Source organism: Petaurus breviceps, unplaced genomic scaffold (genome assembly GCF_028583685.1).
Source record: "Petaurus breviceps papuanus isolate PSGF00001 unplaced genomic scaffold, PetGlider_PUasm1.0 90925, whole genome shotgun sequence".
NCBI classification, from domain to species: Eukaryota; Metazoa; Chordata; class Mammalia; order Diprotodontia; family Petauridae; genus Petaurus; species Petaurus breviceps.
Genome location: NW_027187380.1, coordinates 12,754,956 through 12,782,398, shown reverse-complemented (window position 1 = coordinate 12,782,398; position 27,443 = coordinate 12,754,956). Strand labels below are relative to the sequence as shown.

Here is a 27,443-nt window from a genome sequence, read left to right as displayed (position 1 = left end):
ACACACACACACACACACACACACACACACACACACACACACACACAGAGACACATCAAAGTTCCAAGAAGATATCCCCTATTTTTAAGAGCAAGACAATATAAATAATTACATTCCTGCACCAGTGCAGGAATACAGGATTATGTTTTAAGATTTAAGAATGAAAAAAAGTTTAAAGTTTAAAGTTCAACTATTTTCCTCTTTTGGTTTTCTTGTAGTTGGACATTTTCTGGCCATAGGGAGGTACATGAAAGAATTACTGTCTCCCATCAGTCAAGAGGGAACGAGAGATCACCTGAGACCTTCAGCTTTCTTTTTACCAGATTGAATCAAATATAGGAAGGGCTATAGCTCTTCTCTGTTCCATGGGGTATCTACCATACTGCACTACTGTTGGCAGCATCTCTAGGTCCTGCATGCATCACCTCTGGAAATATGTACTTGCTCATCAATATTAAAGCTTAATCCTTAAAAGACTTCTGGCTTCAAAGAGACAAATAAGAACTTCGAACTTCTCCCTGTTTGACTCGCTGTCTCACTCCCTGACAAATATAAAAATTATACATATAAGAGGGGACAAATTGGCTGAAAAGTTCTGGACTGTTTTTAACTTAAAAATTACAACCAAAACCCCCTGAAAATAATGGAAAAGGCACTATAAAAAAATGTCCAACAACACACCATTTAGAAAATAACATGGTGAAACCCCCCCACCCCAAGTTTCTGCTATTTAGAATTTTGCAAGATGGCCCATGTATCAGAAAATATCTTCCATTCACTCTACTTTGCACCCAAAATGACAAATACAAGGTTTACCCAAACCCACAAATACTTTCTCAGTGCAAAAAGATCTGAATTCTGAACATGTAGGGAGTCCTCTCTCTTTTTTCTAAGAAAAGGACAATAAAGTATATTCTTTCAATTTGATCACTTTATCTAAAACAGACATTCTGCATCGAGAAAATACCAGTCCACTTGGTTTCTTATCTTTTATTATCTGCATCAGTTAAGATTAGGTGTGTCATTTAATGTCATGCACTGATGGACAAAAGAGAAAGAATGGGGGGAAAAAGGATAAAGGAAGGGAAATAGGAACACCTGTGAAAATCTGTAATAAAAATGATCTTTTCTTAATTTAACGGTAAGTTTTGGCATTTTATATCCAACTCCCTTTCCCACCCCTCCCTCACCAAAGTTCCATCCAGAGTGAGAGAGGGTCACCCTATGGTGACTTAGGTGTTATGGCCAGATGCTCAGAGCTCCCTCACTGGCTGCTGTTAGATGCAGCATGTGGATTTTACTTTTGTATGTGTGTATGTTTTAAAATTTTCATGTTTCCTTAAATAATTTCTTATTGATTCTTAGATGTTCCGGTTCACTGGGGTGACGTAGTTACGTGGAAACATGCCGGTCTGCCCATGGCAAGCTCCTTTCCACCAGTTGGGGTCTGAGTTATCGAGGACCTGTATGAAATCTCCCCGACGGAAGCCCAGCTCTCCATCTTCTTGGGGGTCAAAGTCAAAGAGGGCCTGGACATATGTTGGTTGCTGAAAAGGAAAGAATTAGATTGTTTACCTGTTAGACTGTTGAAAGATCTAAAATTTATGTCACAAATAGTCTTGGTTTATTTTCTTTCAAATGTGTTCCATAGAGAGAAAAATAGTCTATAATGTATAAATGGCTAAGTGCAGCCTATTGCATCATTTGAGATAAACAGTTCAGTTAAAAGCTCTATTGATAACAGGTCACCAGCATCAACTCAGGCTAGTTATATCCTACATAATGGTACCCTAACATGATTTCACAACAATGACAGTAACATTTTAACCAAACCCCACTGTATATACAGCAAAGTTCCTGATTTAATAATATCCAAATGACTGCCTAAGAGGAAAATTCAACAGTTCATTCCTGTCTCCCCCAACTATTTCACTTAATGTCACTTTTTTCTACCTATATGCTGAGAACAGCAAAACCTAATCTTTGCAAGAAGGATGGAAAATAGGAGTTGAAACATTGCTCAAACCAAAGGTTTTGAACATATTTTACTTTTAGGTCCCAGGTCTGGCAGAAAGGTGGGTAATAGTGGTAAGGAGGAACAGTGGTGCAGTGAGTAAGAGTGCCAACCCCAGAGTCAGGAGACCTAGGATCAGTTCAGGGCTCAGATACTTAATACCCACACACACACAAAAAATAACTGGCCATGTAACCTTGAGCAAGTTACTTAACCCCAATTGCTTAGGGGTAGCCAGGTGGCGCAGTGAGTAAAAGTGCTGGCCCCAGCGTGGGACACCTGGGATCGGTTCCGCCCTGAGATACTCAGCACCCACACAACAATAACTGGCCGTGTAACCCTGAGCAAGTTATTTAACCCTGATTGCTTAAAAAAAAAAAAAAAAAGGAACAGTATACCACTACTAAGTCTGAGCAAGAATCAACAGTTAGGTTAGGGGACTGAAGGAAGCTACTGTCCCTTCGCTCCTATCCCTCAAAAGTATCTTTTTAGCTCTTTCCTTCTGTGCTTATAGCAGAGGGAAATCTGGTAGCAGCACATAGAAAATTTTACTTTTCTTGCCTTAGTCTATTTTGATGTAAGGGGAAGGAAAAGACCAGACCTACGGTTCCACTGGTGGAGGGAACTCTCTATCAAGGAAGATTGTCAACTGGTCTGCAACTTAGATTGTAAGAGAGGTGATAGCTCAATCAGAGATTTAGTGACTTGCTCAGGCTGACAATTCCAGGATGTGTCAGAAGTAGAACACGAAGCAAGGTCCTCCTGACTCTGAGGCTAGTAACTATACCAGTATTCTTTTCAATTTATCTTCAGTTTCAAATTCTCTGCCTTTCCCTCCCCTTATACCTACTGATTAAGTCAGAAAAACAAAACTCATTAAAAATACCTATAGTTATATAGCCATGTTTTTTTTAAAAAAGGTAAGAAAAAGAGAGAAAGAGAAAAGAATATGCTTCAATCTGCACTCCGAGTCCATCAGTTCTTTCTGGAGGCGGATAGCAAGTTTCACTATGAGTCCTTTGGAATTGAGGTGGATCACCATACTGATCAAAGTTAATCTTTCAGCTGATTATCATGATAATACTGTTGTTACTATGTACACTGTTCCCCTGGTTCTGCTCATTTCATTTTGCAGCAATTCATTTAAGTCTTCCTAAGTTTTTCTGAAACCATCCTGCTCGTCATTTCTTATAGCACAATATAACTTGTTTAGCCATTTCCAATTCTTTGCCATCACAAAAAGAACTGCCATAATCACACATTGTACATATGAGTCCTTTTCCTCTTTCTTTTATCTTCTTGTGATATAAACCTAGCAGTGGTATTGCTAGTCCAAAGGCCATGCACACTTTTTTTTAGCCTTTTGGGCATAGTTCCAAATTGTTCTCCAGAATAGTCTGGACTAGTTCACAGCCCTATCAATAGTGCATTATTTTATCTGTTTTCCTACAGCCCTTTCAGCATCTGTCATTTTTCTTTTCTGTCATCTTAGCCAATCTGATAAGTATGAGGTGGTACCTCAGAGTTGTTTTAATGTTCATTTCTCTAATTATTAATGATTTAGAACATTAAAAAATATGATTATTGATAGCTCTGATTTTTTCCTCTGAAAACTACCCATTCTTAACCCTTGATGAGCTAGGAAATTGCTTATTCTTAAAAATTAAGAAATTTGGTTCAGTTCCTTATATATTGTAGAAATAAGACCTTTGCCAGAGAAACTTGCTGCACAGGTTCTCCCTCCCCCCCCCCCCCAGTTTCTCATTTTTCTTCTCATTTTATTTTGCATTGTTTTTTGTGCAAAAACTTCTTAATTTTGTATAATCAAAATTAGCCATTTTATCACTTGTGAATCTCCATATTGTTCTGTCATGAACTCTTCCTATACTATAAATCTGATAGGTAATTTCTTCCATGTTCCACTAATTTGCTTTTGAGGTCACCCTTTATGTCTAAATCATGAACCCATTTTAAGTTTATCTTGGTTTATGGTGTGAGATGTTAGCCTATGTCTAATTTTTACGAGACTACTTTCTAGCTTTCCCAATTTTTGTTAAATAGTAAGTTCTTACCCTAAGAGCTGGGATATTTGGGTTTATTAAACACTAGGTTACTGTGCTCATTTACAACTGTACATTATGTATCTAATCTGTTCTACTAACCAACCACTCTATTTCTTATCCAATACCAAACTATTCTGGTAATTACAGCTTTGTAGTATACTTTGAGATCTAGGACTGCTTGGCTTCCTTCATTGATATATGTTTTCATAATAATGTTTTCATGATAATCTTGGTGTTTTGCAAAACTCCAGATGAATTCTATTGTTATATTTTCTAGCTCAATAAAGTAATTCTTTGGTAGTCTGGTTGGAATGATACTGTATAAGTAACTTAATTTAGTTAGTATTGTCATTTTTATTATGTTGATGCTCAACCTACCCATGAACAATTAATATTTTCCCATGTATTTAGAATTGTCTTCATTTGTGGCAACAGCGTTTTGTAATTGGTTGTATGTGTATGTATAAACACACACATATTTATATGTATATATTCACATTCCTATGTGAATCTTGGCAGGTAGACTCCCAAGTATTTGATATAATCCAATGCTATTTTAAATGGAATTTCTCTTTCTACCTCTTCTTGTAGAATTTCACTGTAATATATAGAAATGCTGATGATTTGTGTGGCTTTATTTTATATCCTGCAACTTTGTTGAAGTTTTTCATTGTTCTGATTAGTTTTTCTAAAGAGGGTTCTCTAAATCATCCTATCATCTGCAAAAAAGTGACAGGTCTGTTTGTTTTTTGCCTAAACTTATTCCTTCAATTTATTTTTCTTGTATTATTATTACAGCTAGAATTTCTAGTATGATACTGAATAATATTAGAGATAATGGACATCCCTACTATATATAATGCTTGATCCGGGTTTTAGATAGGACTATCATTTTAAGGAAGATTCCATTTATTCCTGTGCTTTCTAATGTGTTTAAGAGGAATGGGTAGGGGCAGCTAGGTGGTGCAGTGAATAAAACACTGGCCCTGGAATTAGGAGAACCTGAGTTTGAATCTGGCCTCAGACACTTGACACACTTACTAGCTGTGTGACCTTGGGCAAGTCACTTAACCCCAATTGCCTTCCCTTCCCCGCTCCAAAAAAAAAAAAAAAATAAAAAAAGAGGAATGGCTGTTGTATTCTGTCAAAAATGGTTTTTTTTTGCATCCATTGAAATAATTTTATTCTTGTTGTTTTGTTATTAATATGGCCAATTATACTTAAAAGTTTCTATAATATTAAAACAGCCCACATTCCTAGTATAGATCCAATCTGGTCATAAAGTATAATTTTTTTCTATATCGTTTTACTCTCCTTGTTAGTATTTTATTTAGATTTTTGCATTAGTATTTATTAAGGAAACTGGCCTATAGTTTTATTTCTCTAGGTTGACTTTCCCTGGTTTAGGTATTGAAACCACATTTGTGTCACAGAAACAATATTGTGGGAAAAATTTACCAATTTTTTCAGTTTATTATGTAGTATTGGAATTAATTATTTTTTAAATGCTTGGTAGAATTCACCTGTAAATCTATCTGGTCCTGGGAGGTTTTTTCTTTTTTTTTGCTTTTTGGAGGGGGGAAGGTAGGGCAATTGGGGTTAAGTGACTTGACCAAGGTCACACTGCTAGTTTTTGTGTTAAGTGTCTGAGGCTGGATTTGAACTCAGATCCTTCTGACTGCAGGGCCGGTGTTCTATTCACTGCACCACCTAGCCTCCCCTTTCTCACACATTTTTAATTTAGCACAAGAAGAATATATTAAGAATGAGTGCTAAGATACCACAAGGACTTTTTCTCCTATGTTAATTTGCTGAGAAACAAGTCTTAATGTATTAAATAGTACTGATGCTTTTCTTCTTATGTACTTACCTGTGGCACCTGTTCTATGTCCCGCAAGAATATTTGCTGGTTTCTGGAAACTGAGGTGGATCTGTGATAATCTACCAGCTCATTTAAAGAATTGAACTTTACCACCCAAAGGAAATACTTCCCAGCCCCATCTCGGAGCACCTTGAAATGTTGCACATCATTTCCAAACCTGGGGAAGACCAGAGGATATATGTTAATCAAAGAATTCTTTCTCTAAGTTTAGTTAGGACATCTCTTACTACAAAAAAGCAGTTTAATAGGAAAGAAAGACAATAATCTGTCAATCTTTCTCCCAGTCTAAGGTATCAGATACTTGTACTGTGGCTCAAAGAATAAGGAATGAAATAATAAGATATCTTGCCCTTGTTAGAAAGAAAACAGGTATGCAACTATACGAGTTCCCAATTAATGTTAATGGTTAACATACATGGATCAGATCTATAAAACCAGAGGTCTCCCTCCAGTTCCTCCTGATTCCTATCTCTAAGGTACAGACACACATAAAAAATTCCTGTCAAATACAAGGAAACAAGCCTACCTTGTTACCATTGTAGTGAAAACAGGTGTCTATAGTGTCTGTCATAGTCCTGCTATAAGCAGACATGACATTGCAACAAAGGTATCAGAAAAGGAATAAGAATATAGATTTCAAATCTACTAGGTAAATGGAGAAAATACTAATCTCTTATCAAATTAAATAGAACTTCATTTAGTGATTAACAAATTAAAGAAAAGGGGGGAGGGTGAGCCAAGTTGGCAGAGTAAAAGCAGGAACTTGCTTGAGGTCCCACTCCAACCACCTCCAATACCTATAAAAATGACTCTAAACAAACCTTAGAGCTACAGAACCCACAAAGTGACAAGAGAGAATCAAATCTCCCGCTGAAGGCAGCCTGGCAGGCCAATAAGAAGGGTCTATTGCATAGGGCTGGGAGCTGAGCATAGTCACGCATGAGCCAAGCTGGCCCAGACCTGTGGTCAGACCAGCCAGAGTGGACTTCAGGAGAGTGAATCACTTGCAGCTGTGGCGATTTCCAGACTTCTCAACCCATAAACACCAAAGAGAAAGGAGCACCATCTGGCCCCTGCCCTTGGGGTGAGAGGTGACAGTGGCACCGTGGCTGCAGCTACTGTGTGGCTGCCTCCAGAGCTCTTGGCCTGCAGATTGTAGGAGGACCAAGCGACCATTCAGAGGATAACTGCTCTTGCTCTGACCTGCTTGGATCTGGTTCACAGTCTTGGGTGGTGGTCCTGGGGTGAGGAACACCAGTGTACCAGAACTAGTGGTGGCTGTGGAAAGGGAGCCCTCCTCAGACCTCTGACAACAGCTCTGACAACAACTGTGAAAACCCCAACAATCTGGAACACAGCTCTCTCCACTCTGGAAGCACAGTTCTACTGTGTCAAAGAGCTCAAAAGTCAAGTAACTGGCTGGCAAGATGAGCAAACAAAGGAAGAGCAATCAGACCACAGAAACTTTTTTGGGGGACAAAAGGAATCAAAACATGGAACCAGAAGAAGACAACAAAGTCAAAATTCCTGCATCAAAAGCTTCCAGGAAAAATATGAACTAGATAAGGCCATGGAGGAGCTCAAGAAGGATTTTGAAAATCAAGTAAGAGAAGTGGAGGGAAAATTGGGAAGAGAAATGAGAATGATGCAAGAAAATCATGAGGGGAGGCTAGGTGGTGCAGTGAATAGAGCACCAGCCCTGGAGTCAGGAGGACCTAAGTTCAAATCCGGCCTCAGACACTTAACACAAAAAACTAGCCATACCCCAATTGCCCTCCAAAAAGAGAAAATAAAAAAATTAAAAAAAAAGAACACCAAAAAGTCAATGAGAATGCCTTAAGAAGCCAAACTGCTAAGATGGAAAAGGAATCTCAAAAACTCACTGAAGAGAATAATTCCTTCAAAATTAGACTGGAGCAAATGGAAGCTAATTTTATGAGAAATCAAGATACTACTAAACAGATCCGAAAAAATAGAAGGCAATGTGAAATATCTCGTTGGAAAAACCACTGACCTGGAAAATAGATCCAGGAGAGATAATTTAAAGAAATCATCCTTCAAGAAATTCTCAAGGAAAATTGACCTGATAGTATAGAACCAGAGGGCAAAATTGAAAGAATTCACTGATTGTCTCTTGAAAAAGATCCCAAAGGGGTGGGTAGGTGGCACATTGAGTAGAGCGCCGGCTCTGGAGTCAGGAGGACCTAAGTTCAAATCCGGCCCCAGACACTTAACCCAAAAAACTAGCCATGTGACCTTGGGAAAGTCACTTAACCCCAATTGCCCCCCCCAAAAAAAACAAAAAAAAAAGAAAGAAAAAGATCCCAAAAAGAAAACTCTTAGGAATATTACAGCTAAATTCCAGAGTTCCCAGGTCAAGGAGAAAATATTACAAGCAGTCAGGAAGAAACAATTTAAGTATAGTGGAAACACAATCAGGATAACATTAAGACCTAGCAGCGTCTACATTAAGAGACTGAAGGATTTGTAATATAATATTCTGGAGGTCAAAAGAGCTAGGATTAAAATCAAGAATCACTTACCCAGTAAAACTAAGTATAATGCTTCAGGGGAAAATATGGTCATTCAATGAAATAGAGGACTTTAAAGTATTCTTGATGAAAAAACCAGAGCTGAACAGAAAATCTGACTTTCAAATACAAGAAGCAAGAGAAGCATGAGAAGGTAAACAGGAAAAAGAAATCATAAGGAACTTATTAAAGTTGAACTATTTATATTCCTACATGGAAAAAAGATAATTGTAACTCATGAAACTTTTCTCAGTATGAGGATAGTTGAAAGGAATATATATGTATGTGTGTATGTATGTATAGGAGGGTATATGTGTGTATAAATATACTTTTGAGTGTGTGTATATATGTGTACATGTATACATAGAAGGTGTATGATCAGTTGAATATGAAGGGATGATTATCTAAAAAATAAAATGAAGATGTGAGAGAGGAATATATTGGGAGAAGGAGAAAGGGAGAGATAGAATAGGGTAAATTATCCCATATAAAAGAGGAAAGAGAGAACTCTTACAATGGAGGGGAAGAGCAGGAAGGTGAAATGGAATGAGTCCACCTTACTCTCATTGAATTTGGCTTAAGGAAGGAATAAACATACACACTCAACTGGGTCTCTGACCCTATAGGAAAATAGGGAGGAAGGGGATATGAGGGGGGATTATAGAAGGGGCTCAAAGTAGAAAATAGAATAAGTGGGGGGCAGGATAGGTTGGAGGGAAATATAGTTAGTCTTTCATAATATAACTACTATGGAAACATTTTCCATAGCTACACATTTACAACCTATATTGAATTACATGTCCTCCCAGTGGGGGTGGGTGAGGAGGGAAAGAATCTGGAAATCAAAGTTTTAAAAACAAATGGTAAAAAAAATAAAACAATTAAAAAAAGAAAAAAGCAGAGTAATTCTTCAACAGAATGGTTGATACTCTGCATAATAAATTAATAGCTCACTTCTAGTGTTTCTGATTCTCCTTTCCACTCAGATCAAATGAACTCCAGGGAAAATGTAAAGAAAAAGAACATTCAGGCACCAAAGAAATTAAGTCCCATTATAATCCAAAATTAGTTGCCCATGTCCCTTTATATACAGTTTAGATTCAGTTGGCAAAGGCAGAATCTCCAATTACAAAGGTGCTGCCTCCTAATAAAAATCCAAAGCTAGCTATCTCCACAGCTACTTTTCCCTCAAAGAGCTCTTCAAAAAAATGACCCATCAGGTGGCAGCACTGAGTTGCCAAAAGAACTATCAAAGTACACAGACAATCTAATGCTTAGGGGAAAAATATGTTTTAAACATCAATTAACTTGGCCACCAAAAAGTAAAGAATGTATCCACTCAGTCCCTTTTTTACATCTTCAACAAGAACTGCCACCAATAGGCAGGAATATGTGCCTATAGGCGAGCCTGAAGATGATATAATGAAGATCATAAAATCTTAAATGCAATTAGTGACATCAGACTATCATTTAGCCCATCTTTTCCTTTCTGCTTCTTGTCCTCCATTTTAGATAGGAGGAAACTGAGATCTTTGAATCACCCAGAATTCTACTAGTTCAGATTTAATTTTTTCCCTTTTTTTATCAATTAACAAAAAAAAGTATTTGCTCTCCCCCCTATCTTCTCCCCCAAGTTGAGGGAAAAAAAACCAAGAAAAACAAAACCTTTTAACAAATATAGTCAAGTAAAACAAATTCATTTGGTCATGACCAAAAATATCTTTCATTCTGCATCCTGAGTCATTTGTATTTATTTTTATTTTTTTGCTTTTTAGAGAGGGGAAGGCAGGGCAATTGGGGTTAAGTGACTTTCCCAGGGTCACATGGATAGTAAGTGTTAAGTGTCTGAGGCAGGATTTAAACTCAGGTCTCCTCCTGATTCCAGGGCCGGTGCTCTATTCACCGTGCCACCTAGCTAACCCTCCTGAGTAATTTCTTTGCTAGGAAGCTGGTGACATTCTTCATCATTGGTCCCCTGGAATCAAGGTTCGTCTGTGTTGATCAAAGTCTGAAAGTCTTTCAAAGTTGTTTGTTTTACAATGTTGTTGTTACATATGCTGTTTCCTGGTTCTGCTTACTTCAAAATGCAACACTTTATATATATATGTCTTCTTATGCTTTTCTGAAGCCATACTTTTTTTCCCCCAGCACAGTATTCTATTATATTCATATATTATGATTTGTCTAGCCATTTATCAACAGACAGGTATTCCCTTAGTTTCCACTTCTTTGCCACTACATAAAGGGCTACTGTAAGTATTTTTGTACCTATAGGTCATTTTCCTTTCCCTGATTTCGTTGGGGAACAGGCCTAGTAGTGGCATTCAGTTCAAAGTACACTGACATTTGGTGACTTTTTGTGCATAGTTCCAAAATGATTTCCATAATAGCTCTCCTAATTCATAGCTCCTCCAACAGTGAGCAAAATGTACTTATTTTCCCACAGCTCTTACAACATTTGCCATTTTTGTCATCAGATCTTTACTCTTTATGATTTCAAAATAGCTGAAGTTCTGAACTTGCCAGGCTGTAGAATAAAAAACCTGGCCTCTGCTAGCATCACAATTAAGTTAGTTTAGAGGTGGGCAAGAGGGAAAGTAAGCAGAGAAAGACTCACTTGACAGAAAGGGAGAAGTCCCCCGGTGCACTCTCACTCTCCCGGATAAGAAAGGCACCATCATGTCGCTGTTTGCCAAGCATTTCTTCTGCCTTTGCTCTGGGGATTTTGCCAAAAAACCACCTACAGAACAAAGTAACCCAGTCAAAGTCTGCTCCCCCACATGAAAAAAATACAAGACGTTTAGGCTCTTGAAGTGTCAGCAAAAAGATGACTCCCCTTTCTAGAGGGGTGAAGGAAGCAACATCCACCTTTCAGTACCAATATACTCAACAATTAGGTTAACTCACTATTGTTGAGGGTTCAGTAAGTTAAATCCCTTAAATGATGAAACCTTGAGGCTCCCCTCCCCACCCCACCCTCCAGCTAGGAAAGTGACTTATTACAGAGCAGTTCATTACAATATTAAATAGTTTCTATGAGGGTAGACACTTAAAAAATCTGCCAGATGGGTTAAAGACCACAAGTTTAGCTTCTCACTCACTAGAGAGATACTTGGGGAAGCCCCCAGATACATAAACATGAAAAATGTACAGAATGAATCAAATAAGGAAAAGGAGGTCTACTTTATGTAGTCATTTGCTATTCATATTACCTAGCTACCAAGAAAAATAGGATGGGGTGGGGGTGGGAATGGGGAGTGAGGTAGGTGGCCAGAAATAAAGCTTTGCCATGGAAACGGCTCCAAAGGCAAAAGCTCTAGACTTTTAGCAACAAGTGTGCTAAAATGTAATGTTATTCTTACCAGGACAGGGAATAATCTTACTAAGCTGGTTGGTATTTTCTCTTTAGGAAAGACCTATACCCCCTTTCTTTTACGACAATACAGTACCAACCCTAAGTATTGGAGGAAGCGGAGCTGTCTTCTTATATGGCCCAGCTACTTAATAGGCAGAACACAAAGCTGGACTAATTATTAAGCAGACCTACCAATTAGCTGCTATGAAGTTTTGTTTTTAGTTGTTTTTTTTTTTTTTTTTGGGGGGGGGGGGAAGGGTGTTTTAGAGGTAAGGGACTTGACTCCTCCCCCCCAAAAAAACCCCAAAACCAAACACTTAAAAATTTAACATTTTCAGGGACCATATAGTTAGAAAGAGTACTGGATCTGGAGTCAGATAATCTAGATTTTAATCCTGGATTTATCACTTAACTTCTCTGAGTCTCAGTTTCTTCATGTGTAAAATGAAGACATCTAACTTGATAATCTGTAAGGTTAGCTACATCTCTACATCTATGATCATATCACCAGCTAATTAACCCTGGTCTCTTCTACTCAATACTAAATATGATATTCTCCCATTTGTGTTGTCTTCCCTCATTAGAATGTAAGCTCCTTGAGAGCAAGGATTATCTTGCTTACCTGTGTATTTGTATACTCAAGTTTAGCACAGTGCACAGTATTAAATAAATGTTCTAGCTACCTTTCTGTATCTACCCACCTACATAAATTCTTTGCTGAACCTTCTTATTTCATAGTACATAATCATTCAATTATAAATCTAAGAAATGTTAATCCATTCCAGAAAAGCTACATCAACCAACAATGCTATGTGAACAACTAGAATATTTAACATTATAGGAAGATGTTTCTTTTCCAGAATAAAATCACACACTCCTTGCAGGAGAAATCTAATTCTGCAGAGAGAACTTGGACAAATCTTCATCAGTAAAATTAAAGCACATTTCTGGGTTTTGCACTATCATAAACACCCTTCCATATTGTGTGTGTGTTTTGTTCTTCATTCTCAGAGAGGACCATGACATCAGGGAGATGATGACATGACTTGCAACTGAATTGGATTTGAGGGAGGGAGGGCTGTACAAAGTCACCAGCCTCACTTTCTCCTCCAGAGCCATCAGGGTCCAGGGACCAGATGTAGATTAGGACAACTGAAGATGATTCAGTGGCAGCTAGGTGGCTCAGTGGATGAAATGCTGGCCCTGGAGTCAAAAAGAATCAGCTTTTTGTGTAGCTGATTTAAGTAGCTACTTACTAGCTGTGTAGCCCTGGGCAAGTTGCTTAACACTGCCTGCCTCAGTTCCTCAACGAAAACCTACCATATAAAAGAAGTAACATTTCAAAGGAACTAGATTCAAAATACGGAAGTTAGCTCAGAAAATGCTATTTCTATTACAGAAAAGCTCTCCCCTCTTCCCACCCCAATTTTTTTTTTCCTTTTCCTGTTCCCTTATCCATAATGACTTTAGCTACCCAGGAGGCCACAGCAGATCTACCTCAGAAAATTACTTCAAATTTCCTAACCACTCAATTCCTCAACCTATTCGTTTCCCATGACCTGCTCCTCCACCCCACTTCCATACACAAAAAATGGTCATATCCCTGATCTTGCCATCATCCACAAATGTACCACCTCCATGAATTCCTGAAATCCCCTTTATTTGACCATAACATATAGGTCTTTTACCTCTCAGTCTTCCTCATATCCACACCATGACTTCCAATCCCTTGACCCCCTCACTCTCTCCAAGGCCACCTCCCCTGCACTAGCCATTCTTTCCTCTTTTCTCCATCTTGACCTCTTGGTGAAGCCAATTAAATTCTAGACTATGCTCATCTCTTGAACCACCAGCCCCCTTATCATTTTGGTGATCATGCCCTGTCAAGTTTTAGCCATGGATCACTTCCCTCATTTGCCACCTTCTCTCCTACACACATGCTGCCAAATGAAGTTGGAGAAAATCATGCAACATTTGTAACTGGGCCCATTATAAATTTGTTACACAACCTCAACTGGGCCCTAAAAGCTGCTAGGCAATTTTATGATCCCTGCCTTATCAATTCACTGTTCCACTCTATACAGTGGCTCTTCCAAACCTTTTCACTGCCTCCTCAAATATCCTATAGCTTCCTCTCCCCTCAACTTTTCAACTGAGATCTTCACCTCATATTTTACAGAAAACATTGTCATTTGCTGTGAGCTCCCTCTTCTCCCCTTTCTTTTCTATCACTCAGGTGCCTTTTGCCACTATCTCCTCCTTCATTCTTCTTTCACATGAAGTGACCTTATTCTTTATCAAGGCTAAGCCCTCTACCTGTTCCAGGGATTCCATTCTATCACACCTCCTCCAAAAGACTGGCCCCTGTGTCATCCTCACTCTATCACTTTTTCAATTCCTCCCTCTCTACTGGCTCATTCCTTATTACTTCTTATCTCCCCTAATCAGAAAAAACCCTCACTTGATCCTTCCAGCTGCAATATAATCCTATATCTCTTCTGCCCTACTTAGTAGCTGAACTCCTAGAAAATGGCATTCTACAACAGGTGCCTCCACTTTCTCTCCTATCTCTGTCTTCTTAGCCTCCCTCCTTACAACGTGGCTTCCAGCCTTAACATTCCATCAAAACCACTCTTTTCAAAGTTACCAATGACTTCTGAATTGCCAAATCCAATTCTTATTCTCCTTGAGCTCTTTGAACCTTTTGATATTTTTGATTACCCTCTCCCCTGCTTGATACTTTCTTCTCTCTAGGTTTTGGGGAAACCTCTCTCTCCTGGTTTCCCATAAATATTTGACTGCTCTTTCTCAGTCCCTTTTACTGGATCCTCATTCAGAAGCTATCTTCAATTCAACCAACAAAGTGACTTTCCTAAAGCAAAAGTCCAATAATGTCTATATGATCCAATACAAAATGTTCTGATTAGCATTTAAAAACTCTTCATAACATAGCCCTGCCTACCTTTCCAGTCTTCCTTCAGATATGTACTCTTTGAGCCAGTGACACTGACATCCTGGCTATTCCATGAACAAGACCCTTCATTTCTTGACTTTGGGCATTTTCTCTGGCTGTCCCTCATGCTCAGAATGCTTTTCCTCCTCCACTCTGACTACTGACCATTGAACCCACCCTTCCCTTAAGTCCCAACTAAATTCTCATCTTTCATAGGAAGGAAATCTTTCTTATCTATACCTCTTAATTCTAGTGCCTTCCCTTTTAATTATTTCCTATTTATCCTATATATAGCTTGCTTTGTATATATTTGTTTTGCTTGCTGTCTCCCTCATTAGATTGTAAGCTCCTTGAAGGCAAGGACTGTCTTTTGCCTCTTTTTATGTATTCTCATCACTTGACACAATGTCTGGCACACAACAAGTACTTAAAAAATGTTTAATAACAATAAATATTATAATATTTATTAATAAAATGCTTAATAACAATTTAGTTTTGATTACAGCTATACTAGGGTATATTTTCCCTCCCTATATTTCCAGTTAAGGATGATGAAAGATGATGGCAAGAGGCATGAATCTAATTTTTTCTGGCTACTATTACACATTTCCATAAACAAATTCTAAAGGGAACAGGAACTGCACCTGTAATTTCACTGTTATAGGGACCTCCTAGGTGAATAAACTCCCTCTACCAGCAGATAAGTAACCTCTCTGTAACTTTATAGTTTTAAAGAGTTACTACTGACAGCACTGAAAAGTTAAATTTCTTGCCTTGAGTCACACAGACAGTGTACATCAGAGACAGGGCTTGAATTTGGGTATCCCTGGCTCTTGGGTAGCTCTCAATTTACTTCTGCTGTTGATCTTTCATGATCTTTCAGTCATGTCCGACTCTTTGTGAGCCCATTTGGGGTTTTCTTGGCAACTGGAGTGGTTTGCCATTTCCTTCTCTAGCTCATTTTACAAATAAGGGGCTGAGCAAACAAGGTTAAAGTAACTTACCCAGAGTCACACAGATAGTTAAGAGTCTTGAGACTGGATTTGAACTTCCAAAAACGAGTCTTCCTGACTCTACACCTCTATTAGTACCTGAGTGACCTTGATAAAGTCATTTACCTTCTCTGGGTCTCATTTTTTCATCTGTGAAATTGAGCTGGATGAGTTGGTCATGAAGATTCCTATAAGTTCTGAGGTCCAGAGTGATGTTCCCAAGAAGCATGGGTGTTTTCATGGTCTACTCCTCCCTGACTACTTCCTCCTTAAGACTGCTTGATTGACTTATCATTCATCTTCCCCATTAGTAGAGGTATCCCCAAGGCTCTGTCTTTGGCTCTTTTTATCACCTACACGTGGGTTCAATTAGCTTCTCTAAGTAGATTACTCCTAAATTTATCCCCTAAATTATACTCTATAATTGCTGACTGATAATATCTCCACCTGGATGACCCATAGGCATCTCAAAATCACCATGTCAAAACCAAAATTACTTTCCAAGTACCATAAAATAATATATTCCTCTTTTGAGCCTGCTCCTCCAAACTTTACTTTCTGTTGACAGTCTATATCCCTTCTAGTCACCCAGGAACAAACCCTGGGGTCATCTTTGACTTTTCCTCTCCTTACTCCCCACATCCAATTAGTTGCTAAGTTTTGTCAATTGTACCTCCCTAACACTTTTAGCATCTATTCCCTTCTTTTCAATCACACAGCAACTACAGTCATTCAGGCCTGTCTCTTCATCAGCTTCTCTACTTGTAAGTCTCTCCCTTTCTAGTCTATCCTTTGTAACATAGGTGAAAACAACCTTTTCTGGGCACAGGGCTGTCCAGGCAAAATATGTCTGCCCCTAATGCTTCTAGGCTAAAATATAAACCACGAGGGGCAGCTAGGTAGTGCAGCGTATAGCACCAGCCCTGGAGTCACGAGGACCTGAGTTCAAATCTCATCTCGGACACTTAACACAAAAAACTAGCCGTGTGACCTTGGGCAAGTCATTTAACCCCAACTGCCCTCCAAAAAGCCAAAATAAATAAATAAAAAAAAATAAAATAAAATACAAACCACTTAGCTTGTCATTTAAAGGACTTCATAACCTGGTTCCAACCTACCATTTCTAGTCTTATTTCACATTAGTCTTTTTCACATATTCTGTGTTGTAACCACACTAGACTAGTAGCTGCTACATGAACTACATTCCATCTCCTACTCCCATGCATCTGTATTCAATGAAATTTTCAATTCCACTTTCACAATACTTAATCTACCTCCCTGGATCCCCTTTCTTCCAAAGTGATCTGCAAGTCACTTCACCTCTCTAGGCCTTAGTTTCCTCATCTGCAAAATAAGAGAACTGGCCTCTATTTTGTGACTATGTTCTTAAATACTCTAAGAGTGCCTAGTATGCGCATCTCTCTTGCTTCCCATTATTTATTTTCTAACTTACATTACACTTTTTCTCATGCATTTGGTACCCTCTTGCCCCTAGAATGTGTATTCCCTGAGGAAAGGGACTGTTGCCTGCCTAGCAAAATAACTTGGGCATAAAAGGCACTTAATTTATTTGCTGAATTGAACTGTGTTTAACTTGTAACTCTAAAACCCTTGCAACCAAATCCCCTTCCTTTCTAAGTGAAAGAAGTAGAAAGAAAACCCAGCATATGATGCTCCATCATAGCCCAGAAACTAACAATGATCCTGAGTTTATAAAACCCTTTAGTGACAGAAACTGTCCTGAAATGTAAAACATGTGTGAAATGCTATTATTGAAGCACAAGAATGTGCTTTTTAAAAAAAATAACATGATAAATTGAGGTAATTTCAAAGTTACTTTATTATTTTGGGCAGCAGGCACTGTGCTAAGCAATTTACAGTTATTATCTCATGTTATTCTCACAACTCTGGGAGCAAAGTGCTGTTATTACCCCCATTTTATAGATGAGGAAATTGAGGCAGACAGAAGTTAATTGACTTGCCTAGGTTGTCACAAAGCTAGTAAGTGTCTGAGGCCAGATATAAATTCAAGTCTTCATTGCTTGAGGTCTACGGCTCTCTCTATTCACTGCTTTACCAGTTAGCCTTAATTTTCACTCTTCAGAGCTCAAAAGTGGCTGAACATGGCTGAATGTGAATATTCCCAGCTACCTTGTCAGATGACACAGACAAATGATGCCTTATAGTCAAAAACTTGAATTTGCCTCCATATTTCCTAGAAATGTAATATTTAAAAAAAACTATTAGAATAAAATGATTCTCCCTAACAAACTTACAGGACAATTCTATGAGTAACTACAACTTTTGAAATGATACGGCCTTTCTTGTCTTCTCTAAATGTTATGATTTAAAATATCCGTGTAATCTGAAATAATCTCAAGTAGAATCAGACTTTACAGCCATGCACACTTCAGTTGATGCAACATTTTCTAGCATAACCACTTACGATATCTGCTTTTACCTATTCTGTTTTTTTAAGTTTTAAAACCACAATGACAAAGAACTTTAGATCAAACAATAAACTAAACGTATGTTTTCTTTTGAGGATGGTATGAGATGAAAAAGGTTGTCTGCTTCACCTACCTATTTAGTGTATATCTGACCAACCCTGCAGGCAGATTCATTAGTTGACCCAATCCTTCTACCACCATCTCAAACCCACAGCGTAAGCACTTATTCAACTGATTGTACTCTCTCTGGGAAGTCTCCAAATGACCTCTTCTTCCAAAACGTTGTAGCCTCAATTTTGGAAGGCTTATTTTCAACTTCACTGACTGTTCCTTCTGCCCCAAAACGAAAATAAATACTTTTTCACTTAACAGATAAATAGTTGCAAAAAATTAACTTCCTACCAGCTTCTTGCTCCTCTTCTTGTGGGCATCTGTTATCACTACTTGCATCTTTTAGTAACCCAAGAAGAGGGGTTCTCAAAATGAAAGGGATTATTAGTCTGGTTAATTGACAAGAACCCAGGAGATGGTTGAAATTTTTTTAAAAGTCAAATGTGGAAGAAATTCTTTCAGTTTCTGTAAATATTTAACTATTTGGTAAAAACTTTAAATCAGAAACTTTGATTCTTCTATAATCCTAGTATCTTAAATACTGAGTATCTACAATGTATAATAAGCCACTCTTAAGAAAGTAAGTCAATCTGACACTAGAAATTAGTAGAATTTAACTTACGGATGTGGTTTCATTTCTATGTAGTTCTTGGGAATGAAGCCATCTTTTCCATTGAGTTCTGCCTTATACCAATTTTGATCACATTCTTCATTCAGCACCTGAAAAAGAATGAGACATACCACCAGATCAGTCATATGTTCCTCTTTCAAAATTGGTAGCTTTGGAGACAACATGGACATTTGGCTTCCTTCACAGAAAGTGCTAGCTGTTAAGTTAGTAGTCACAGTAACTCTCCAGTTAACCAGAAGCCGAGTTCCAACAAACTTAAGAATCCAAATAAGTCCTGATCTTTTGAAGTTTAAAACCAACAAGTCAAGTGAGGTAGCAGAACAGCAGTCTCTGAGCAGATAGCAGTAACAAGTTTATCCTAACATAGTGTGATTATTTCACTCACACTCCCCTTTTTCCCCCATCAAAGGAACTCTGACTGACAAAATACATCATAAAAATGATGCTATAAATATTTTGGTGTGATGTGGTTTTTTTAATCACTGACCTCCTTAGGGAACAAGCTAGCAATGAAATCTCTGGGTCAAGGGACACAGACATTTTAGCATTTTACTACTTTCTCAACATAATTCTTAACTGCGCCACAGAATGATTGGACTGTTATCTTTTCATAACCTCTACAATATTGCTTATTATAATCTTTCAAAAACCTCTTTTATAATGACTCCTATTACTTTTTTGTAGAATTTATCCTTTTCTCATAGCCATGAAAGGTATATGATCTGATTCTATTTTGATTTTTTAAATGATGTACTTAATTTTCAGGTCAATTATCAATTTTGAATTTATTATAGACCAGCTTAAGATATGCTGGTCTAAACCTAATTTCTGTCAGACTGCTTTCTAGTTTTCCCAGGAATTCTTATGAAATAGGAAATAATTTATAATTTACGCATTTCCTAGGAAATTTATATTTTCAGGTTTAAGGTATTTTTAAGGCACACTGAGGTTGTTGAAATAAATTTTTGATTCTTCCTTGCCCATTTGTCTGGTTACTGCATTACAAAACAGTTTGAAGTCTGTAAGTGCTATCTATTACCCTTCATTCCTAACCTTTTAGATTTTTTATCTAAATGAATTATTATATCTATTCTTAAAAAGTAGTTTATTAGCAATCTGAATAGTATAGTACTAAATCTATAAAGCGACAAAATTATACCAGACCACATAATATCAACAGCTACAAAAAAAGCTTCTAAGTACAATATACATTTATACTTAAAAAAAAAAAAATCAACAACCCTACAAAGCATAGGTGTGAAGGATCTTTTTTTTTTAATATGACAAGAGTATCTGAAGATCAAAAGTTAGCATTATATACAATATGGAAACTCTAGGTTTCTTAATTAGTACAGAAGTAAAAACAAAGACAGATTATCAGAAAACTTAGAGAATTAATCATACCTCATGTAAAAGGGTCAGAAATTTCAGAAAGTTGCTAAAAAAAGGAACACAGAAAAAAAGTTGACTGAATAATAAAAAGTTCATTTACATAGAAAGCTCATATTTATATAGTGCCTTTTACCTTACAAAATACTAAAACAACACTGAGGAAGATAGGACCAGAAGCTTAGAACATTGGGATGCTTGTGGCTGCTAGCATACTTTTACCCCATATCATGGAAACAGTAACATTTGACCCTGAGAATTTTTGCAAAGACTAAGAATCCACCTGGCAGAGCCAGGAGGAGGGCAGAGAAAGTTAAAAGAGAAGCATCTTGTTCTGAAGATTGTTAGCAATGATGATAATGATGACAACAACAATGGTGGTGAGAGAAAGTAGGAGCTAAGCGGCAAATACAATTCAGAGACTATCAGAAGTTGTTGGATAGGCTGGTATGAAAAAAGACACAATGAAATGAGCCCCCTTTTCATTTTCTGTATTTCAGGTGAAAGGAAGCCTGTAACCCTTACCCCTTAACTGCTCTAATCACTAACTTTTTGTCACTTCACCCCTTTCAGGAGAGAGAGAAAAAAAGAGAGAAGTCTCTTTTGTCGAATTAGGGTTACACTGATCCAGAAGAAATGTACTACCCACTGTCCTTTTCATTGCTATCAATTTATTCCCTTTGATACAAATAAAAGTGTAGTGGCTACAGAATCCTTACTGGAGTAATTTGATGACAATATCTGGGAACAAAGTTTTGCCTTTAAAGAGACGATCAGCATTACATTTTTCAGTTGAAAAATGTGGGGGAGAGGAAGCCCCCTGATTTTCATGGGAGAGAAGAGCATTATGACTATCCCAAGATCCACAAATAAAACCCAAAAGGCAATTACAAGCTACACAGAGAAAAGTCTCCACTGGAGTGAGGGCTAGGTATGTTCTCACTGAAGTTGTTGAAGATAGGTGTTGTTTTAAGCTTTGCCCCAGGTGCTAGGGCTTTTGGTTGCCACTTTAATCTACAGCACTGGCACAGTGGCTGTTAAAAGTACTGAGGCAGCTTGGCTGAAGTGTACTGTGGCTGGTGACTAATAGTTCTTCTAGCACTTACAGCTAAACTCTATACTTCATATGCAAAGGCTCTGCACACACACATATGCTTCTTTACCCTAACTTGTGACACGTGGGAGCTAAATTTCCTACATGAGAACCCCAGGCCCATATCCTACTAAAGCTTCGTTGCAACCTTTTTGTTTTTACATCATAACAATTTCTGAACATACCCTCCTATGGAATGAAGAAAAATAGTTTTTAAAAATCACCTGTGCCTGACAATGTATACAACATTCTGCCTTCCTGGACTGTTTATTTGTTTTTTTCAAATTACTCAAGGAAGCAAATTTTAACAGTGATGACACTGAAAAAGTCAAGAAGCCACTTTACATCTTCATTAAATAATAGAGGGAGGGGGCAGCTAGGTGGCACAGTGAACAGAGCACTGGCCCTGAAGTCAGGAGGACTTGAGTTAAAATGTGGCCTCAGACACTTAACACTTACTAGCCTTGTGACCTTGGGCAAGTCACTTAACCCCAACTGACCTACCTTCCTTCCTCCAAAAAGAAAAAAAGAAGTTTTGGGGCAGCTAGATGGTACAATGAATAGAGCACTGGCCCTGGAGTCAGGAGGACCTGAGTTCAAATGCAGCCTCAGACACTTAACATTTACTAGCCTTGTGACCTTGGGCAAGTCACTTAACCCCAATTGCCCTGCCTCCCCCCCCTTCCAAAAGGCAAAAAAAAAAAAAAATTTAATAATAATAAAGAGGGAGGTTGGTAGTGCAGTGATGAAGCAATGCGACTGAAGTGAGGAAAACTTGAGTTTAAATCTAGATACTAGTTGTATAATCACATCGTGCAAGTCACTTAAACTTTTGTTTACCTCACTTTTCTGACTTGTAAAATGGAGATAATAATAAGCCCCTACCTTACAGGGTACTCCTTTTTTTTTTTTCTTTTTGGAAGTTGTGATTTCATATGTTAGGGAGTGCCCAAAAAAGCAAACACTCTCTACTCATGTTCAGCAACATACAGTCTTGCCTGTTACAATTAAGAAATTCAGTGACTTGCCCAGAGTCATACAACCAGTATATATCAGTTGCAAGACATAAGGCCAGGTCTTTCTTACTCTGAAGCTTTTTGTACCACAATCATCTTCTTTTTTTTTTTTTTTCCATTTTTCAAATGCTTTATTAACTTCTGATTTACATCATTCATTTATGCCAGATTTTGAGTTACAAATTTTCTCCCCGTTTTTCCCCTACCCACCACCCCAGAATAGCAGTCCCACAGGATATCCTCTCCTCCAATCTGCTCTCTCCCATATCTTCTCCCATACCCCCTTTGACTTTTCCAGTAGGGTATGGTGGATCTCTATGCCCCAGTGCCTGTATATCTTATTTCTCAATTACATGTAAGATAGTATTAATAATAGTATATATGTATATATAATTTTAAACATTTGATTTTAAAACTTTGAATTCCAGATTCATTCCCTTCCTCCCTTGTCACCCACCCTTACTGGGAAGATAAGCAGTTTGGTAGAGATCGTACATGTGTAGCTAATGCAAAACATTAACACAGTAGATATACTGTAAAAGACTGACTATATTTCCCTCCCTCCTATCCCACCACCCACTTGTTCTATTCTCTACTTTGATCCTGTCCCTTTTCAAAAGTGGGTGCTTCCAACTTCCCTCCCACCCAGCCCTCCCTTCCATCATCCCTCCTGTCATCCCCTTCCCCTACTCTCCTGTAGGGTGATATCCTATTTAGTGTACCATAATCTTCTTGAAAGAGAAAGAAGCTTATGGACCACCCACTTTTTTACCACTGTTTTATGGATGGATGGTCTAAAGTAGCAAACAAATTTTCACTCATTTTTACAAACTGTAAGGAATATTTTCAGTTAATATGCCAGACTTGTATTTATTTCTACTCCATCCCCAAGTTTTCCTAGAGTTACTTAGTACTGGTTAATACACAGCCCTCAATCAAATAAAAAGCTGTAGTCATTTTGCAGGTAATGATTAAAACAGTCAGCAGTGGATTGTAAATCAAGAAGATTTATATCTGCAGAGAAGGAAAAATATTAAAATTACAGGAGCATCAAATCTACCTTGCCATAAAAATAGACTAATATTATGACAACTTCACATGAGAAGAGAAGCCCTCCAGGTCCTTAACAATCTTTTCATACTATTGTAAAAATGAAGAGGGAGGAAGAAAAACATGCAATGACACAGCTGTACTTTATGAAGTTTAACCATTAACTATTTCCTGTCACTATGCAAAGAAAAAATACTTTTCAAGATATAAAATTCGCATTGACAACTAAGAACATTAAACATTTTCCACTTTTCAGTATCTGATCAAGACAATATCCTATGTCCCCTGAAATGCAAAAAGATTCTCTCCTCTATACAAAGGGCATATCTCGGTTCACACTGAGATACATTTCTCAAGAAGAGTTCAAAAGCCTTGAAATTATAGAACTAAAATTCTGATCTTCAAGGTCATTACTGGACTAGTCTCTTGCACAACTGTTCCTTTCCTTTGTATAAGGTATACATACATTAGCAAGTTATTAGAGCTTCAGCCACACTGATAGATCCTGGCAAGCAAGGGGGTGAGGAGTGGGCTAATTTTTTTTTTTTAACAATAGTTGTATTCAATTATACTTTGATGCATGGACTAAATGTCAAGAATATATTTAGATAAAGGCAATTATTCTTTTTTTTGGAGGGCAATTGGGGTTAAGTGACTTGCCCAAAGTCACACGGCTAGTAAATGTGTCAAGTGTCTGAGGCTAGATTTGAACTCAGGTCCTCCTGACTCCAGGGCCATTGCTCTATCCACTGCGCCACCTAGCCACCCCCCTAAGGCAGTTATTCTTAAGACAGTTTTTGTCCAGAGTAGTTAGAAGAAACATACTGAGGATTCTCAATAATTTAATCTAAAGAGCTTGTCTTTTCATCCAGTTTAAAGTTACAGTTATATGCACACAAGATATGCTGAGACAAAAATGACAAGACTTAGCAAGTGAGTGCACATGGCTGGCAGATGAAGGAGAGGAACGAATTAAGGATAACTGAGGTCATTAATTTAGGTAACTAGGGGGACAGTGGTACCCTTAAAAAGAAATGGGAATGTCTGGAGGAGTGTTATCGGCTTTTTGTTTTGTTTGGTTTTGGGTGAAGGAAGACTTGAGAAGGGAATAATGAGTTCTACTTTGGACATTTGAGTCTAAAATGGTTATAGGACATTCAGGTAGAGATTCCAACAGGGAACTGGTGGTGTAGGAATGAAACTCAGGAGATTGGAACAAGCTGTAAAGATCTGGAAGTCATCTTCAGAGATGGTAACTGAATCCATGGTTAACTGATGAATTCACTAAGAGTGACAATATAGAAAAGAGAAGAGGTCCCATGGCAGAACATTTGGAGGACATGCAATGCTAGGATAGCACAGGATTGGTCCACAACAATGAGAAAATGAGGTACTCAATTCCACAATTCTGCATAAGCACTTTATCTCATTTTCTGAAAGAGGCAACCTTTTCATCTGTCTTTTTATCTCTAGTGTCACAGATATCAGATGCTAAATTGAAAAAGTAACAAAGAACAAAAGTATGTGTCAGACAACATAAAAAAAAAAAGAACCATGTATAGAAAATTGTGCTTTGATGACTAGGTTTTGAGCCTTCACTGTAACACATGTAATTTAACACCAAACAACTACAGGCCCTGGCACATAGCATTTTCTGGCACTAAAAATGTATATTTATAAAAAGTAATACTAAAAAGAATAATTTGTTGTCAAACCCCCCCCTTCCCATAATGCTCCCTAATTGGCTGCTACTACCTTGTGTATTGTTCATTTTGTTTTTGGCACAAACAGCAGGGATGGTATTTATCATGGGTCATATAGGAGAGAGATAACAGATAGATCATCTTACTTATAGACTAGATCCCACAGGACTAAAGACAGTTGACCAGAAGAATGTCTCATCTCAAGAGTTTTCAATGATCTGATGATTCAGAGATGGAAATGGTGAACACAGGAATGTTAGTTCTGGTGTTTAGTAGATAGATCTGTGCTCACATCCATGTTATCATAACTACTTTTTTTTTTTTTTAAAGCAATCGGGGTTAAGTAACTTGCTCAAGGTTACACGGCCAGTTATTTCTGGGTGTGGTGCTAAGTATCTGAACCTGGATTTGATCCCCAGGTCATCCTGACACTGGGGCCTGTGCTCTTACTTGCTGAGCCACCTGGCTGCCCCTATAGCTATTTTTTAAATGTAATAAGCTCCAGTGACTCTTCATTGCCTCCAGAATCAGATCTGCTTAGCTTTTAAAGCCTGTTACAACTTGGTCTAAATCTGTCACTCCAACTTCACTATACATGTACCACTCTACAATCCAGCCCACCAGACCTTCTCTTTCTGTTTCTCACATGTAGCATGTGAGATGCTACTCCATCTCCCATTTCCATGCCTTTGCACTGGCTACCTATGCATCATGCCTAGAATGTACTCCTTTTCTCATCTCCACCTCAAAGAATCCCTCTCTTCATTTAAGACACAGTTCATGCATCATCTTCTAAATGAAACCTTTCCTGATCTTCCAGGAAACTGCTAGCCTTAACCACCCTGTATTAACTATCTTGTGCTTATTTGTATTTATGTTCCTTTATAGCAATTCTGTAAATATTTACATACATATCTTTCCTCAAAAAATTTACTCTTCTTGGGAGTAAAAAAAATGTTTCATTCTTTTTATCTATATCTCCAGAGCCTAGCACAATGACTAGCCCATAGAAGGCACTTAATACTTGTTTGTTGATTGAGTTATACTAATTTTCCTCCAACACTGTTTTCATCATCAATCAACAAGCATTTCTTAAGTGCCTCTTTTGTGCCAAGTATTGTGTTAAGTTCTGTGGGGCAGACAATAAGCACATCTACAGGTGTATTAAAAATATATGAAAAGTACAGATACAAGGTAATTTTGGGGTTGAACCACCAGTGAAAAGGCAGAAAGACAGTAAAAAGAGTTATATATGAGTTTGGATTGGCTATATCAAAGAGTATGTGCAGAGGTATAACAGCATTAATCACTGCACCCCATTTTCAGTCCCCAAATTAGTTTATTAACTTTCATCACATAATTATTGCATGGTATAAATTCTGTTTGTCATACCACTTAAAAGGTCAACAGAGCAGTGTGTTCACCGGCGGCATGTGGATCTGCATTTATCTCCCACGGCATTGGGAGCCTAGAATTCTCAGCATGTGCATTGTCAGTATTCAATTTTAAAGTATATTCATAAGTATTCCATGTATCCAAATCTTTCACCAAAGACAGTTTAGTAATAAATGATTTTTAAGTTAATACTGGCATAATCCCTGCTCCCCACCCCCAACCGCCCCAAAAAACTTCACAGAATGGTTGTACCACACCCACACATTTTTTTTTTTTGTTAAAAAAAGGGCACAAAATCTGCAATGATTATGCAGTGAAACATGGCATGCAAAATATAATAAGGCAGCTGGGTGGTACAGTGGATGGAGACTTGGATTTGAACCTTTTCAGGCATACTTGGAGTCAGGAAGACATGAGTTCAAATCTAGCCTCAGACACTTGCTAGTTGTATGACCTCAGGCAAGTCTTAACCCCTGTTTGCCTCAGTTTCATCATCTGTAAAATGAGGATAATAACAATGCCTACCTTCCAGGGTTGTTGTGAAGATCTAATGAAATAATAACTGTAAAACACTCAGCATGATAATAAGTGCTATATAAAAGTCACTGTTGTTATTATATGTAATAAAGCTGGAAAGATAGTATCAAGACAGGTGAACTTTAAATACCAAACAAAAGAGTTTATAGTTCAGCCCAGAAGTATCACGGAATCACTGGAATTTACTGAGTAGGGAAGCAGTCTAAGTTGTACTTTAGGAAAATCACTTTGGCAGCTATTTGAAGAACAGACTGGAGTGGGGAGAGACTAGAGCCAAA

At 37.9% G+C, this 27,443-nt stretch overlaps 1 protein-coding gene across 1 annotated transcript in view; it reads right to left on the bottom strand.

The window, feature by feature from the left end:
* The window catches only part of GRB2 (growth factor receptor bound protein 2), a 120,863-nt gene that overhangs the window by 740 nt on the left and 92,680 nt on the right, over positions 1-27,443 (bottom strand). The window contains exons 3-6 of the mRNA XM_069076438.1: positions 18,974-19,071; positions 11,108-11,230; positions 5,948-6,116; positions 1-1,547 (exon numbers count right to left, since the gene is read on the bottom strand). The exon at positions 1-1,547 is cut by the window's left edge and continues 740 nt beyond it. Of these exons, the coding sequence (XP_068932539.1) occupies positions 1,362-1,547; positions 5,948-6,116; positions 11,108-11,230; positions 18,974-19,071 (576 nt within the window). The 3' untranslated portion in view covers positions 1-1,361. The remainder of the gene's footprint in view (positions 1,548-5,947; positions 6,117-11,107; positions 11,231-18,973; positions 19,072-27,443) is intronic.